This window comes from Bos grunniens, chromosome 4 (assembly GCF_055505025.1).
Source record: "Bos grunniens cultivar Pamir isolate PY7600 chromosome 4, Bosgru_T2T1.0, whole genome shotgun sequence".
In the NCBI taxonomy this organism is placed as follows: domain Eukaryota; kingdom Metazoa; phylum Chordata; class Mammalia; order Artiodactyla; family Bovidae; genus Bos; species Bos grunniens.
The window spans coordinates 89,572,368-89,586,350 of NC_141168.1; the positions used below are offsets into that span (position 1 = coordinate 89,572,368).

The 13,983-nt window shown below is 44.9% G+C and overlaps 1 protein-coding gene across 19 annotated transcripts in view; it reads left to right on the forward strand.

Annotated features, from left to right (window-relative positions):
* CDCA7L (cell division cycle associated 7 like) overlaps positions 1-13,983 on the forward strand; it is a 211,756-nt gene that overhangs the window by 161,643 nt on the left and 36,130 nt on the right. For 9 of the 19 annotated variants that reach the window (XR_015162835.1, XR_015162836.1, XM_086397419.1 and 6 more), the window contains exon 1: positions 7,072-7,213. The exons of the other annotated variants lie outside the window; for them this stretch is intronic. Coding sequence is in view for 3 of the 9 variants with exons in the window: in XM_086397412.1 (XP_086253538.1) it covers positions 7,190-7,213 (24 nt within the window). In the remaining 6 variants the exon portion in view is untranslated. Of the gene's footprint in view, positions 1-7,071; positions 7,214-13,983 lie in introns of those variants that run through there. 19 annotated transcript variants of the gene reach the window in all.

Consider the following 13,983-nt stretch of genomic DNA (forward strand, 5'->3'; position numbering starts at 1 on the left):
GGAATGATGCTAAAGCTGAAACTCCAGTACTTTGGCCACCTCATGCGAAGAGTTGACTCATTGGAAAAGACTCTGATGCTGGGAGGGATTGGGGGCAAGAGGAGAAGGGGATGACAGAGGATGAGATGGCTGGATGGCATCACTGACTCGATGGACTTGAGTCTGAGTGAACTCCGGGAGTTGGTGATGGACAGGGAGGCCTGGCGTGCTGCGATTCATGGGGTCGCAAAGAGTCGGACACGACAGAGCGACTGATCTGATCTGATCTGATCTGACTGTTTGGATTAATCCCCAGAGAATTGTGCTGAATTTGACAAGCTAATTGCAAAAGCTGACATACTGTTCTCCAAAAGGTTATGTAACATTTTTGAAATTATAACATTTTAGAAATGGCGAATAGATTAGTGGTTATCAGGGGAAGGAAGTCAGGGTATGGGTGGGGGATAGGTAGATATGAGGAGGACCTGGTTATAAAAGGGCCACATGACAGATCTTTGTGGTGTTAGAAGTGCTCAGTATTTTGACTGTGGTGGTGGCGGATGCACAAATCTGTACGTGTTATAAAACTGTATAGGTCTAAACACACACACACAGGGTGCAGGTCAAGCTGGGGAAATCGGAGTTGGATTAGTGAACTGTATCTGGGATGGGACAGTGTACTATAGTTTCTCAAAATGTTACTGTTAGGAGAAATTGGGCAAAAGGTACATAGAATCTCTCTGAATTATTTCTTACAACTGCATGTTGCAGGGAAGGAAAATTTCTCTTCTGTTGCTTTTGGTTCTTTTGGCTGGTATAATCATTAAATTGACACAAGACAAATTAACAGGACAACAAAAACCCAAACTTAATTTTTTATGTATGTAGGTCTCATGGGTATGGCACGGCAGAAGTGACTGAAGCAGGCAATTATATACCTTTTTAGGTGAAGAATCAGTTATGAAGATTTGACAAAAGGGTTTGGGCTTAGAGTAGCAGACTAATGAAGAAGTAACAAGAGTTTGTTTACACAGCTTCCTCTGCCCTTTCCCTATCTCTGTGTAAGATGCCCTCCCTCCTTTGAGTGGGGAGGACTCCTTCCTGTGGGAGTTTTGTTTTCTGCTCTCAGGGGAACAAAGGAGGGTCAGCTTGTTCTTCTTGGACTGGCTTTTTCTCAAATAACTTTAATTCAAAATAATCAATATGCCTAAGTGACATATTTGGGATGTTCTGTTGTGAACCCCGTCAATGTGAGCCTATAATAATCTCAGTGTTTATTTGAAGCTCTAAGTGGGAGAGGGAGTGGTTGTTAGAGATCTCCAGTGACCAGATGCCTGCTGAGATCTGGAATGGGGTTGCTCAGCAGCCATGTTGGGCAATCAAGATGCTGGAGCAGGGGCTATTACCACAAAGGACTTGGCTCAATTCCAGGGTTTTAGTTAAAAGATCTGATGAGGGTTAAAGACACTTAAACACTTTCAAGCACTTACAGTTTTACTCAGAAGTTAAACTTCAGAACTGCTGATTTTAGCCTGTGACTTTTGCCTAATGCATTTCAGTAGTTTAGTTTGTCCCGCCCTTTTTTCTTTTTGATTTTTAAGTGAAGGATAATTGCTTTACGGTACTGCATTGGTTTCTGTCAACATGAATCAGCTATAACTTTACCCATGTTCCCTCCCGCTTGAACATCCCTCCCACCTCCCTCACCATTCCACCCCTCTAGGTTGTTATCAACCCCGGTTTGAGCCCTGGGTCATACAGCAGATTCCTTTTTTCCCTTTAATGGGAGTAGAAGAAAGCAAAAGATAAATTTATGATACCAAGTAAATGGTCTGCTTGGATTGCCTTCCTCTTCAGTTTCTACCTTGTGGCTGAATTCCCTTTTTGGTGTAATATAGACACTTTTTTACCTTTTCTTAGAACATGGTTTTTAGGCCATGAGTACATTTCAGGCACTAATAGCCTATAGAACATGAGCAGTTTCTGAGAAAGTAGACCTCCACAGTTTATTATTATTGTTATCTTGGTTTCTGTTTGATTGCTTCGCTTTTCTTCCAACAATGGGGTAAGTGTATTTCGAGAATCAAGTATAGTAGCTTCTGGCCATCACATCTTTGAACTTTGCTAAGGAATTGCAAAAATGATTTCTCTTTACGTAAGAAATCCTCTCAGCCTTTCTTGAGCCCTGTGGAGAACTGTAAGCTCTGGTAGATAAAGTGCCTGACAATTTGGAGAGTTTAGGAAGAAAGTGGAGAGGAGGGATGGAGAGGGAACAATTGTAGAAAAGAGACAAGGGGGCTGGTATGTTGCTTTTCTTAAAAAACAAACAAAAAACTTGCCTCAAAATATAACATTTAGCTTCTTTGGTCAGAGTCTGATTGAAACAGTGCATCTTGTGTTCAGTAGAGGAGTGTGGTAAGGCTATGCCTGCAAAATGACATTCTGTTAACAAGCCGTATTCAACCTGCTTTCAGAGTAGGTGGCCTCTTGACCATTTCATAGACAGTTGGGATTTACTTTGGAAGTAACTGTCAGAAAGGTTGTGCTGTAGTCTGTCTCCTGAACCCAACTGGGAATTTGTGGTTATTGTTTTCATTATTTAAGTCTTAAGATGAGACCTTGAATTTTATGCTGTCAGAAATTTTCCAGGGCTGGGCTCCAGTTAGCAAGGTCAGGAACTCATTTGCACTCAACAGTTGTAGAAGAATCCAGATGTGATAAGTAGGTCACTGTCAAAAGCCATGAAAGACAAGGTGATCAGATTATCAGCTGAGAGTTACCACATGGGACAATTTAGCCATGTTAATGTCCTGACCATGTGTGGACTTTGGAACAGAGAGACAAGGGGGTGGGGTGGGGTGAGGGGAAGAAGACTCTTGTAAAGAGTGCAGGAGTATATGTGATGAAAGAAAATTTCACATATTGAGGTATGGGGAAGTCATTCTGGCTTATAAATGAGTTAACTTGAATTTTATGCTAACTAAAATAGCCTGTTTGTGGCCTATCAAACATAGATTGTAACTGTTTAACTTATCAATGAAAAGGATACCTTGACCTGAAGTAAAGAACACCCATGTTAAAAATAAGGATTAAACGCCCTTCATCCTGGAATGCCAATGCTAGGACTCACTTGATAGAGACTTCCTTCTTAGGTGCCAAGGCCATTCTGTGCGTGCTGTATATGTGTGCGTGCTGGTCTGGTTTATTTGAAACCTTGGAGAGGTGTATTCCTGATTGACTTAAAGTTTGTTCTTTGTTCTGACAAAATTTAAAACTGACTAAAAAACCCCTGCTTCTCCAGAGCAATTTCTCAGAGTAATCTAGGAAACGAGCTTCCAGGCTGTAGTCTTTCAGTTTGACTCAAATAAAACTCCAATTCTTATTAGTGATTGCTCATTGATTATTTTTGCTAAAACTTACTAAAAGTGACCTTTCAATGAAAAAAAAAATTTCAGAAACAAATGGGGAGAGTAAACCAGAGTCACAGGCACAGTAAATCAGTAGATTGGGATGATAGTACGTAAGGAACCTCATTCCTATTTCCTTAATTCAAATGTAAATTTGTTTTATTGCCATTACTCACCCTCTCCAGAGCACCAGGCTACCCGAATAAAGGCAAAGAGAGGCATATAAAGCTCATCCGAGTTCTAACTTGGCTCTGCTAGGTCACCTTGAGCAAGGTTTTTTAAACCCTCAAAGCCTGTTTTCTCATTTGAAAAATGAGGATAGGATTATGTACATCAGATGTTTGTAGCGATGACTGAGTGAAATATGGCATAAATAGTTCCTAGAACGTGGTATTCAATAAATGGCAGGATTATCACTACTGATACTCTTCACAACTGTCCACCACCCTAGCCTTTTCAAAATACGATCACATCTGATACTACATGTATTCATTTTTGTAGAAATACTGTTGCATGGATTGGGCAGATATGCAGTATCCCCATTTTACAGATTAAAAAAAAGGAAGCTCAATGATTAGTTCTAAAGTCACCCAGCAGTTGACTTAGATTATAACCATTGTGGTTCTTTAAATAAGGATCAGAATCAACTGAACGTGAGCATAACTCAGATTGCTGGGCCCCACCCCCAGAGTTTGCAATACAGTAATGAGGTGAGGCCCACTAATTTGGATTTCTTTGCCAGAGCTCAGGTGATACTGATACTGTTGATCTTAAGCCCTCACTGTGCAAAGGCCAAGCTAGACTAGAGCAATGGTTCTCAAATATACCTGTTCATTAGAATCACCTGGAAACTTAATGGACTCAACAGACCTGTAGCTGCCTCAAGTCCATAGATTTTCTGCTATCACAAATGTGATTTAGTCTTAGCACTAGTATATAAAAACTTGATTATTCCAAGTAAAAAAGGATAAATCCCAAAGTAACAACTTTGGGGTTTCTACAGTCTGGGGAGTTGTGGGGTTTTTTCCCCTCCAAATACAGTATTTTTTCCTTCCTTATTAAAAACTGAAGTATAGTTGATTTATGATGTGTCTCAGGTGTAGGCAAAATGATTCAGGTATATCCATATATAAATCTGTCTACATATCTTTTCATTATAGGGTATTACAAGGTATTGGATACAGTTCCCAGTGCTATACAGTAGGTCCTTGTTGGTTATCTATTTTTTATGTAGTAGTGTGTATCATTGCCAGGAGAAATATCAGTAACCTCAGATATGCAGATGACATCACCCTTATGGCAGAAAGTGAAGAGGAACTCAAAAGCCTCTTGATGAAAGTGAAGGTGGAGAGTGAAAAAGTTGGCTTAAAGCTCAACATTCAGAAAACAAAGATCATGGCATCCGGTCCCATCACTTCATGGGAAATAGATGGGCAAACAGTGGAAACAGTGTCAAACTTTATTTTTTGGAGCTCCAAAATCACTGCAGATGGTGATTGCAGCCATGAAATGAAAAGACGCTTACTCCTTGGAAGGAAAGTTATGACCAACCTAGACAGCATATTCGAAAGCAGAGACATTACTTTGCTAACAAAGGTCTGTCTAGTGAAGGCTATGGTTTTTCCTGTGGTCATGTATGGATGTGAGATTTGGACTGTGAAGAAGGCTGAGCGCCGAAGAATGGATGCTTTTGAACTGTGGTGTTGGAGAAGACTCTTTGAGAGTCCCTTGGACTGCAAGGAGATCCAACCTGGCCATTCTGAAGATCAGCCCTGGGATTTCTTTGGAAGGAAAGATGCTAAAGCTGAAACTCCAGTACTTTGGCCATCTCATGTGAAGAGTTGACTCAGTGGAAAAGACTCTGATGCTGGGAGGGATTGGGGGCAGGAGGAGAAGGGGACGACAGAGGATGAGATGGCTGGATGGCATCACTGACTCGATGGACGTGAGTCTGAGTGAACTCCGGAGTTGGTGATGGACAGGGACGCCTGGCGTGCTGCGCTTCATGGGGTCACAAAGAGTTGGACACGACTGAGTGACTGAACTGAACTGAGTGTGTATCTGTTAAATTCCTACCAATTTACCCCCCCTTTCCCCTTTGGTAACTGTAAGTTTTTCTGTCTGTGAATCCGTTTGTTTTGTACATAAGTTCATTTGTTTTATTTTTTAAGATTCCACATATAAATGATAACATGATGTTTGTCTCTGACTTCACTTAGTATGATCATCTCTAGGTCCATCCATGTTGCTGCAAATGGCATTATTTTGTTCTTTTTATGGCTTAGTATTGTTCCATTGTATATAAATACTACATTATCCATTCATCTGTCAAGGAACATTTAGGTTACTTACATGTCTTGACTATTGTAAATACTGCTTCAGTGAACACTGGGGAGCATGTATCTCTTTGAATTAGAATTTTCTCCAGATATATGTCCAGGAATGGGACTGCTGGATCATACAGTTATTCTATTTTTAGTTTTCAAAGGAACCTTCATACCACCTTTTGTAGTGACTGCACCAATTTACATTCCCACCAACAGTGTAGGAAGGTCAAAAAATACACATTAAAACAAAACATCTGTAGAGTCAACTATTTAGAGAAGCTTTGTGGTAAAACCTGCTATGACTTCAGGAAAATTTATCTACCACCTTCCCTAATACCTGTTTCAAGGTTTCCAAAACATCTACCAGCTTAATTCTTCTCTCTTCATACTTCAACTCTAGTCTTCCCTGACCTTAGCCAAATTAAGTCCCCCTATTTTACACGACCATAGAACCACTTACCTTTCACTTCTGGCATCTATTGTAACAACACATTTACATTTATTTGCATCACTATTATTGAAATTATCACCATTATTATTAAGTAAAGGTTAATAATCACTAAAGTGGATTCATTATTAATCAAATTATAATTACATCATTACTACATTTATATCACGGTCAGTGGCTGGCTCCCTGCCTGTAAACTCCAACAGAGCAGGGGCCTGTTTTTTGTCCCAGCTTGTGTACACAGCGCCTGACACACAGTAGTAACTGCTCAGGCAATATCTGTCAGTCTTCCTGACCTGTAAAAGTGTCTAGTGGGGCAGCAAGGCCTACAGGTACAGTGGTATAGAACGGGCCGTCTGAAGTTCCAGGGAGGCTTGCAGTTGCCGACCCTCAGGGGCCTGGGTTACCGGTCTTGTGAAGTGAGCCCTGAAGCCAATGTTTTGAGAGGCGTCGGAACCCCGCCCCTTTACAACTACGAAACAAAACAAGTTCTGAGGCAGCCCTAAAATGCTTTCCCTGCTCTGAGACACTCGTTGCTTCAGAGGCTCTGCGCTCCAGGGTACTACCTGGAATAAACCGTGCAAAGATCTGGCGGGCGCCGCAGTCGGGCGTGCCAGCTGGAGGCTGCGCCGGGACTGCCCCCTCTCATTTCTCCCGCGCGAAACCCGGCCGGACGGCTCCACTCCCTCCCTCCGCTGCAGGGGGGAGCCCGGCGCCCCCAGATTGGCAGCCACCTCGGGTGGCCCCCGGCTGCAGCCCTTCTTGCGCCGCCTGAGACGCGAAATCCGTCGGTCGCGAAGTTTGGGTTGTGTAAGCGGAAGCTCGCGGGCGGGCGCGGCGGGGCGAGTGAGCGGCGCGGGGCGCTCCCCCTGTCCCGGGCGCCGAGTGCGCCCCTCCCCCGGCCCGCCGGAGCTCCGGGCGGGGCGAGCGTGCAACGCGGCCGCGGGCGTTCTCCGTGCGCCGGGCCCCTGGAGAGCCAGGTTCCCGTGGCCGCGTGCTGGGAGGAGGCCGGAGTCCCGTGGGGAAGGATGGCGTTGGCGACTCGCTCGCAGGTGAGGGTCTGGCCGCCCGCCGCAGTCCGGACGCGCCCACGTCTGCCTTGTCTTTGCGCCTGGCTCTGCTCCCCGCCTTGGGCTGGAAACGTGGCCCTCGGCTGCCTGGTTGTGGAGCGGGCGTGCCCCGCAGGTGTGTGCGGTGGGTGACGGGTGTTCTCGGGGCACGGAGAGGCCGGGTGCGCCCCACGCGGGCGCTCACCGCCGTCTCGGGTGGGACCTCCGGGGTCGCAGGCCGTGCTGCTGCGGCCGGGAGCCCCCGGAGTGGACGCACTGGAGGGCAGTGCCGGCTGCGAGGCCGCAGGGACTCCGCGACTGCATTTGCAGTGCTCGTGGGACGGGGAGGGGGAAGCTTTTTCTGTGCGCGCACCCCACTCTCTGGGATTGGTACGGAGTTAAGTAAGTTTAAGTGTAATTTTCTAAAACAAAAAAAGCAGTCGAGGATTAGGCAGTTCAACTTGGATAATGGAGTTTGTAAGGAATGGCTTTTGTATTCGTTCTAGAATTTTTGTAATTGTTTTCAAGGAACTTGTTAACTGTTTGGGGGAACTGGCACCGTCATTAGTCCAGGTTCAAAAACAAAAAGCCCCAAGATCCAAATCATATATACAGCAACACCCTAGTTACCCATCGTGGTTTTAACTAGGTCTTTCTTAAAATTTTCATTATCAAGGTTCCAAGTGTTACAATGGGTGGTGGCAAAGTAGCCTTCGCTTCAGTTTTCTTTTTGACTTTGTAAAAAACGCTTCTCTCTACTTTCTAGTAACGAATACACAGATTTTATTCAGAGGTAAGCAGCAAAAATTTTTTCAAATGTACTAAAAATAAAAGTTTTAGAAAGGGAAGGAAGTGGCTCCTGAGATCCCGAAAGATGCTTTGTGTGAGGCTTGGGGGTTTTCTTGCCTTTGTGAACACCTCTTTCACTGCTTCCTCCTTACCTTTGGCTGGTGTTCACTTCCTTTCTCCACCTGGGGACTGGGCCTCTCCTAGAATTGGCAGACCTGACGTGGAAGGTGGTACCTGAGCCCTGACGCTGCCACCTGCCTGGGTCTGGCCGCACAGTCGCGCCACCGATGGTCACTATGGCCATTTGATGATTTCTGAAAGGCTTCCTGAAAGTGGACACTTGAGAAAAATCTACTGATGTGAACGTTTTTGAGGAGTATTTTTAAACTTCTCCAATGAAGGGAGGTATTAAAAACAAGGAAAACTAACTCAAGAAGGGGTGGGACAGGCTTAGTTAATGTTTTTATGTTTACCGCTGGCCCTCACTATACAATTAGTATCCTAGGCTTTTAGGAGGTTTGGGTTTCTCCAGGATTTAAGCCCTTCTGTAAGGCGCTTCCAACCCCTTGTGAATTTCGTCAGAAAATGTATCTTGATGGTGTATCCTTCCTAAGACCTGTTGTTCTGGTGGTGCAACATAACAATTCCTGCTTAGGAAATTTTAAATGTCCCAGAATGTGTACTTGGAAATGAACACTTTACTGTCAAATAATGAGGCTAATTTTCCATAGTGTTAATACTATTTAACCACGTGTACAGGTGGAGGTAAGCCACCAATTATATCAGAGCTGTTATGCACCCATTAGGGCAAGTTACTTTTTGTAATATGATCAAGTTTGTTTTTTTTTTCCCCCTCCATCTCAGAAGACCTCCTAATTGGCAGTGCAAATTAAGATGTGTTAGGATATTTTTCAGTGGAAGTGTTCATCATAGTTTAAGTGTGAGCATATTATAGTCTTATCTGAGTGGAGAATGATTCTACCGGGTGGCCAGGTGACTGCGAATAAAAGCACTTAATGGACATTTCAGGCCCAGCAAGGTGTTGAATTCATGTGGCTCTTCCCTGTACCCCCACCTCTTGCACAGAGGAGCAAGGTGGGCACTCCAGCACACCCTGAAGGGAGGCTCAGCCCAGTGTGCAGCGGGTTTTAATCCCACATGTGCAGCAGATAATTTCCATCCCTTGCAAAGTGCAGAGCTGGAAGGGGCTTCAGTAAAGAAAGCAGCTTAGGCCCAGTGTTCTGAGTAAAGGGAAGTAGGCAGGGAGGAGACAAGACATTTGTTTAAAGTCTGTGGACCCCCTTCTAGCCTCTGCTTTTCTGCGACTTCACCAGTGTGTCAGATTTGATGTCCTTTGACAGTGATCACACCTAGTCCTTGTTGGGCTGACCACTGTGTCTTTGTGCTTTTGTATTGAGTGATGGGAATGATGCCCAGTAAAGCCTAGGGGATGGTCCCTTACTGAGAGCACTCAGCAGAGAAGCTGGCAGGAGCTGGAGGGTGGGACCGCCTCGGCTTTCTTGCAGAGAGCCTGGGAGTCAAAGAACTGACTCGTTGGAAAAGACCCTGATGCTGGGTAAGATTGAAGGCAGGAGGAGAAGGGGAAAACAGAGGATGAAACGGTTGGATGGCATCACCGACGCGACGGTCATGAGTTTGAGTAGTCTCTGGGAGTTGGTGATGGACAGGGAAGCCTGGCATGCTGCAGTCCATGGGGTTGCAAAGAGTCGGACACGACTGACTGACTGAACTGACTGACTGGGAGGTCCTGAATGTTGGTGTGATCTTTTTGCTCTCTTCTAGCACTGGGGTGCCTGTGGGATCCTTAGAGAAGGAAATAATTCTAAATGTTCTTATGTATTGCATGAGCATGCTGTCTGGATGAGGAAAGGAATTTATCTTTTTTAAAAATTTATGTATTCATTTTAAGGAGGATAATTATACTATCATGGAGATCAGCCCTGGGATTTCTTTGGAAGGAATGATGCTAAAGCTGAAACTCCAGTACTTTGGCCACCTCATGGGAAGAGTTGACTCATTGGAAAAGACTCTGATGCTGGGAGGGATTGGGAGCAGGAGGAGAAGGGGACGACAGAGGATGAGATGGCTGGATGGCATCACTGACTCGATGGACGTGAGTCTGAGTGAACTCCGGGAGTTGGTGATGGACAGGGAAGCCTGGCGTGCTGCGATTCATGGGGTCGCAAAGAGTCGGACATGACTGAGCGACTGATCTGATCTGAATGGTTTTTTGCCATACATCAGTATGAATCGGCCATAGACATATGTGTCCCCTCCCACCTCCCTCCCCACAGGAATTTTTCTGATGGTGATCTCACAGCCACAGAGTGTACTCATCTGATCCTCTGACTTAAAACATGTGCCCAGAGCCCCGGAAACTGGTCACAGAGGGCGGTCATTTATGACGTCTTAGAAGACCTGCACAGTGATCTGTCATTTTAATAATCCTGTGTTTAAAAGGCCACTTGTTCTTCCTTTCGATGTACTGCTGACCTCCCCTCAACAAAAGAGCTGAATTCTCAGTGGTTGGGAGAAACCTCAGCACAGCAGTTTCAATTCGGTCAGGTGTATGGGACAGAAGACCGAAAGATACTTGTGTGACTTAAAACAGTTCAGGAACAGTGCAGTAAAGTAAGGAAAGGTCATTCAGATAGAGTCGCGTAGGCATGCTGATTTTAAACTGCCCTTAAGCATTCTCTTATTACTCTGTGAACCACAGTATAGAATTTTTACCTCCAAGATACAGTTTTGATTTGTGAAGGACATAGCTTTATGCATCAAAATGGAATTGAGACAGGCTGCTCGGGGAAGAATGTGCTGTGCTTAGTTGCTCGGTCATGTCCAACTCTTTGCAACTCCATGGACTGTAGCCCGCCAGGCTCCTCTGTCCATAAGAATTCTCCAGGCAAGAATACTAGAATGGGTTGCCATGCCCTTCTCCAGGGGATCTTCCCTGCCCAGGGATTGAACCCAAGTCTCCCACTTTGCAGGTGGATTCTTTACCATTCAAGCCACCAGGGAAGCCCTGGGGAGGAATAGAGATAAAATATTTGTGGGATCGTTTTCTTTTTCTTTTTGAAAAGCAGTGGTCTGTAGGAGTTTTTAGATAGGACCATTCAGAGGCATACTTGGCATATAACTGAAGTTAACATGCCAGGATAGTTTTCTTCTATTGTAGTAAATGCCCTATGTAGAGAGCAGAGAAGTAGGTTGTGAAGTCCCACAGTGAAAGAGGCCAGAATTTTGGTTCAAGTAGTTGATGGTTTTCTGCCATCATAAACATCAGCGGATGAGCGAAGTCCCCCTGACTGGCTTAGTTCTTTTAGTGGCTGCTGGGTGCTAAGCATTACGTCACTTCTGGTGGAAGAAACAGAGACACATAAAACAGTCTTCTTTCCCAGGACCCGGTCAGAGATCACTCTGGAGCTCCTTGGCTCTTGGACAGAGTTCAGCTGGCTCCTGCTCTGAGCTGGGAGACCTTGGCGGCCTTCAGTTTGGGGGGTAGGAGAAGACCTTAAGAGTCATCTTTCTCCCCATCCTCCAAGGAAGGTCGTGCTGTGCTAGGTACTTAACATTAACAGATTTCATCCTCACTGTGGTGATGTGAAGTAGGTTGCATTATCTGCATTTTAAAGATAAGGCTAATAGACTGATGTGCTTGGAGGAGCCTAGTGTGAAAGAGCTGAATCAGAACTCGGTCTGCAGAGCACGGGGCTGACTCTTGCTGCTAGACATGATCAAGGACACACGGAGTTTAAACTGTGTAAATAGAAGGAGGTGTCAGCGGTGTGGGGTTTTCTCATACCTTTGTCCCTCCTTCTAAAGAGAAGAGCTGGGGTATTAACAGCAGCTCATCTAGTTCTTTTTAAGGAACTGGGCAAGTTATGCTTTGAGCAGGATTTCTTGGGCGCTGGCTGTAAAAGTTGGCTTGGGAATACGAAGAAGATCCACAAAGTTTTTACACAGGATTGACTTAGATGAATTTTGTGTTGTACAAATAACACCCTGTTCACAGAAGCTGAAAAGGAAACTGAACTGTTGCTCTACCTCACTTCTCCCTGGGTATCATTTTCTCGTTATTTTTCCTTCCCTGTTTGCCTGTGTCCAGTCACCGTTTTTGCTTAGCTTCTATGTATGCTGTTGAATTTTATAGTACGATTGTTGTTTGAATCCTGCTTTCTTTAGCACTGTCCATACTATTTTTCTGAGTAGCTTGGAGGTCTTTACGGTTTTCATTTTCATTCAGATGAGTGTTTTATGTATTTTCTGTTGAAAAATGTTTATTTATTAACAAATACATTTAAGAAACTTTGCAATGACTGTCTTGGGGTGGTACATACTATATGCCCTGTGTTGAAGACAACGCTGTTCTTAATTGCTGTCCTAATCATGTACTTACTATTTGGTAGAACAGGCCTGATTGCCGGTAGATGAGAACCTCTCACATACTGTCTTCCTAAGGCATTTCTCCTTTTGTTGTATTAGCTGATAGAAAGTACTTTGTGCTCAAGTTAGAATCAGGGCTCATGATAACTGGCCTGGAATAATGACTGTTTTCATCCTGAACTTAGAGCCCCCAAGCTAAGCCTTCTTTGGTCTTGCTTATTTTGGCTGTAAATTGTCTTCTAGGTGGCATTCCCGAAAATGTGTTTTCCTTGATGTTGTGGATGTCTAGAGATCAAACAGTAGGTTCACTCAGTGTAAAGCTCTTTCTGAGAGCTTAAAAAACAAAGGTTTTTCTTGATGTGCTGGTGATAATAGATGGTGCAGTTTGTAAAGTGTCACCACTCTGTACGCTTAAGATCTAGACATTTTCTGGTTGCATGTTGCACATAAAACGGTATAATATGGGCCATCAGGTGTGTGGTGACACCTTTCGCAGGTTGTCCTGCCAGTTGAACTGGTATCCTCAGGGCTGGGCGTAGTCCAGGGATCCCTCCCCGAAGACCCCCTCTCCTGTTCCCCCCAACCCTGCATAGCCGCAGCGCTGCTTGTGGGCAGCCCCCCGCCCATGTTTAAAGCTCTGCTTCTGAGGATCCTGTGTACCTGGCAAGTGCCTTTGCGTCTTTTTGGCACAAGACCTGGCCCTCCCTTGGCTGCCCGCTGGTGGACACCTCCTCCCCTTGGAGAGCCCAAATCCATCCCCCTGGATTTACCCCAGGGTGATGGCTGATCACCCCAAATCATGCGGCAGGCCAAAATGGTACTTACCCAGTGAGTGAAGGGCCTGGCATATGTGTGCTCAGTCGCATCTGACTCTTTGGGGCCCCACAGACTGCAGACTGCCAGCCTTTTAAGTCCATGGAATTTTCCAGGCAAGAATATTGGAGCAGGTTGCCATTTTGCACTCCAGGGGATCTTCCTGACCTAGGGATCGAACCTGTCTCCTGAGTCTCCTTCATTGGCAGGTGGATTCTTCAACACTGGTGCCACCTGGGAAGCCCCTGGCAAATCATAGCTGTTAAATATTTGTTGAATTTTTTTTTAAAGAAAGTTAATTTAGGATTGTCAGTGTATGGTGAGTGCAGGCATGAGTTATGACAGGCTGGAGCAGAGCTTCTGGAAATTTTTGTTGGCCTAATTCATGGTGGAGGCGTTTGTGCCTGCCCCAGTGGCCTGGAGGTGTGCAGTCTCACTCTGCCTGTGCAGGAGATGTTCCTATTAATCTTGTTTTGTCTTTAAAAGTCATGCCTATTCCATGATATGTTTTTATTTGTTTGTATCAAGAATGCTATTTTAAAATATTCTTCTGGGGAAAAAAACTTCCTCTCCCCGTTCACTCCTGTGGTCCTGAAAGCCCTCTGGCTGTCACTGAGCTCCCCAGCTTAAGCAGCACGGAACTGCCAAGTATAAAATTTAGAACTTGTACCTTTAATAAGCCCTGAAATACATATCTACTGCCCACTCCCCAACCTACTCCATCCTTTTACTTAAAGCTCCATGACTCTGAGGGTGGTTAAGTG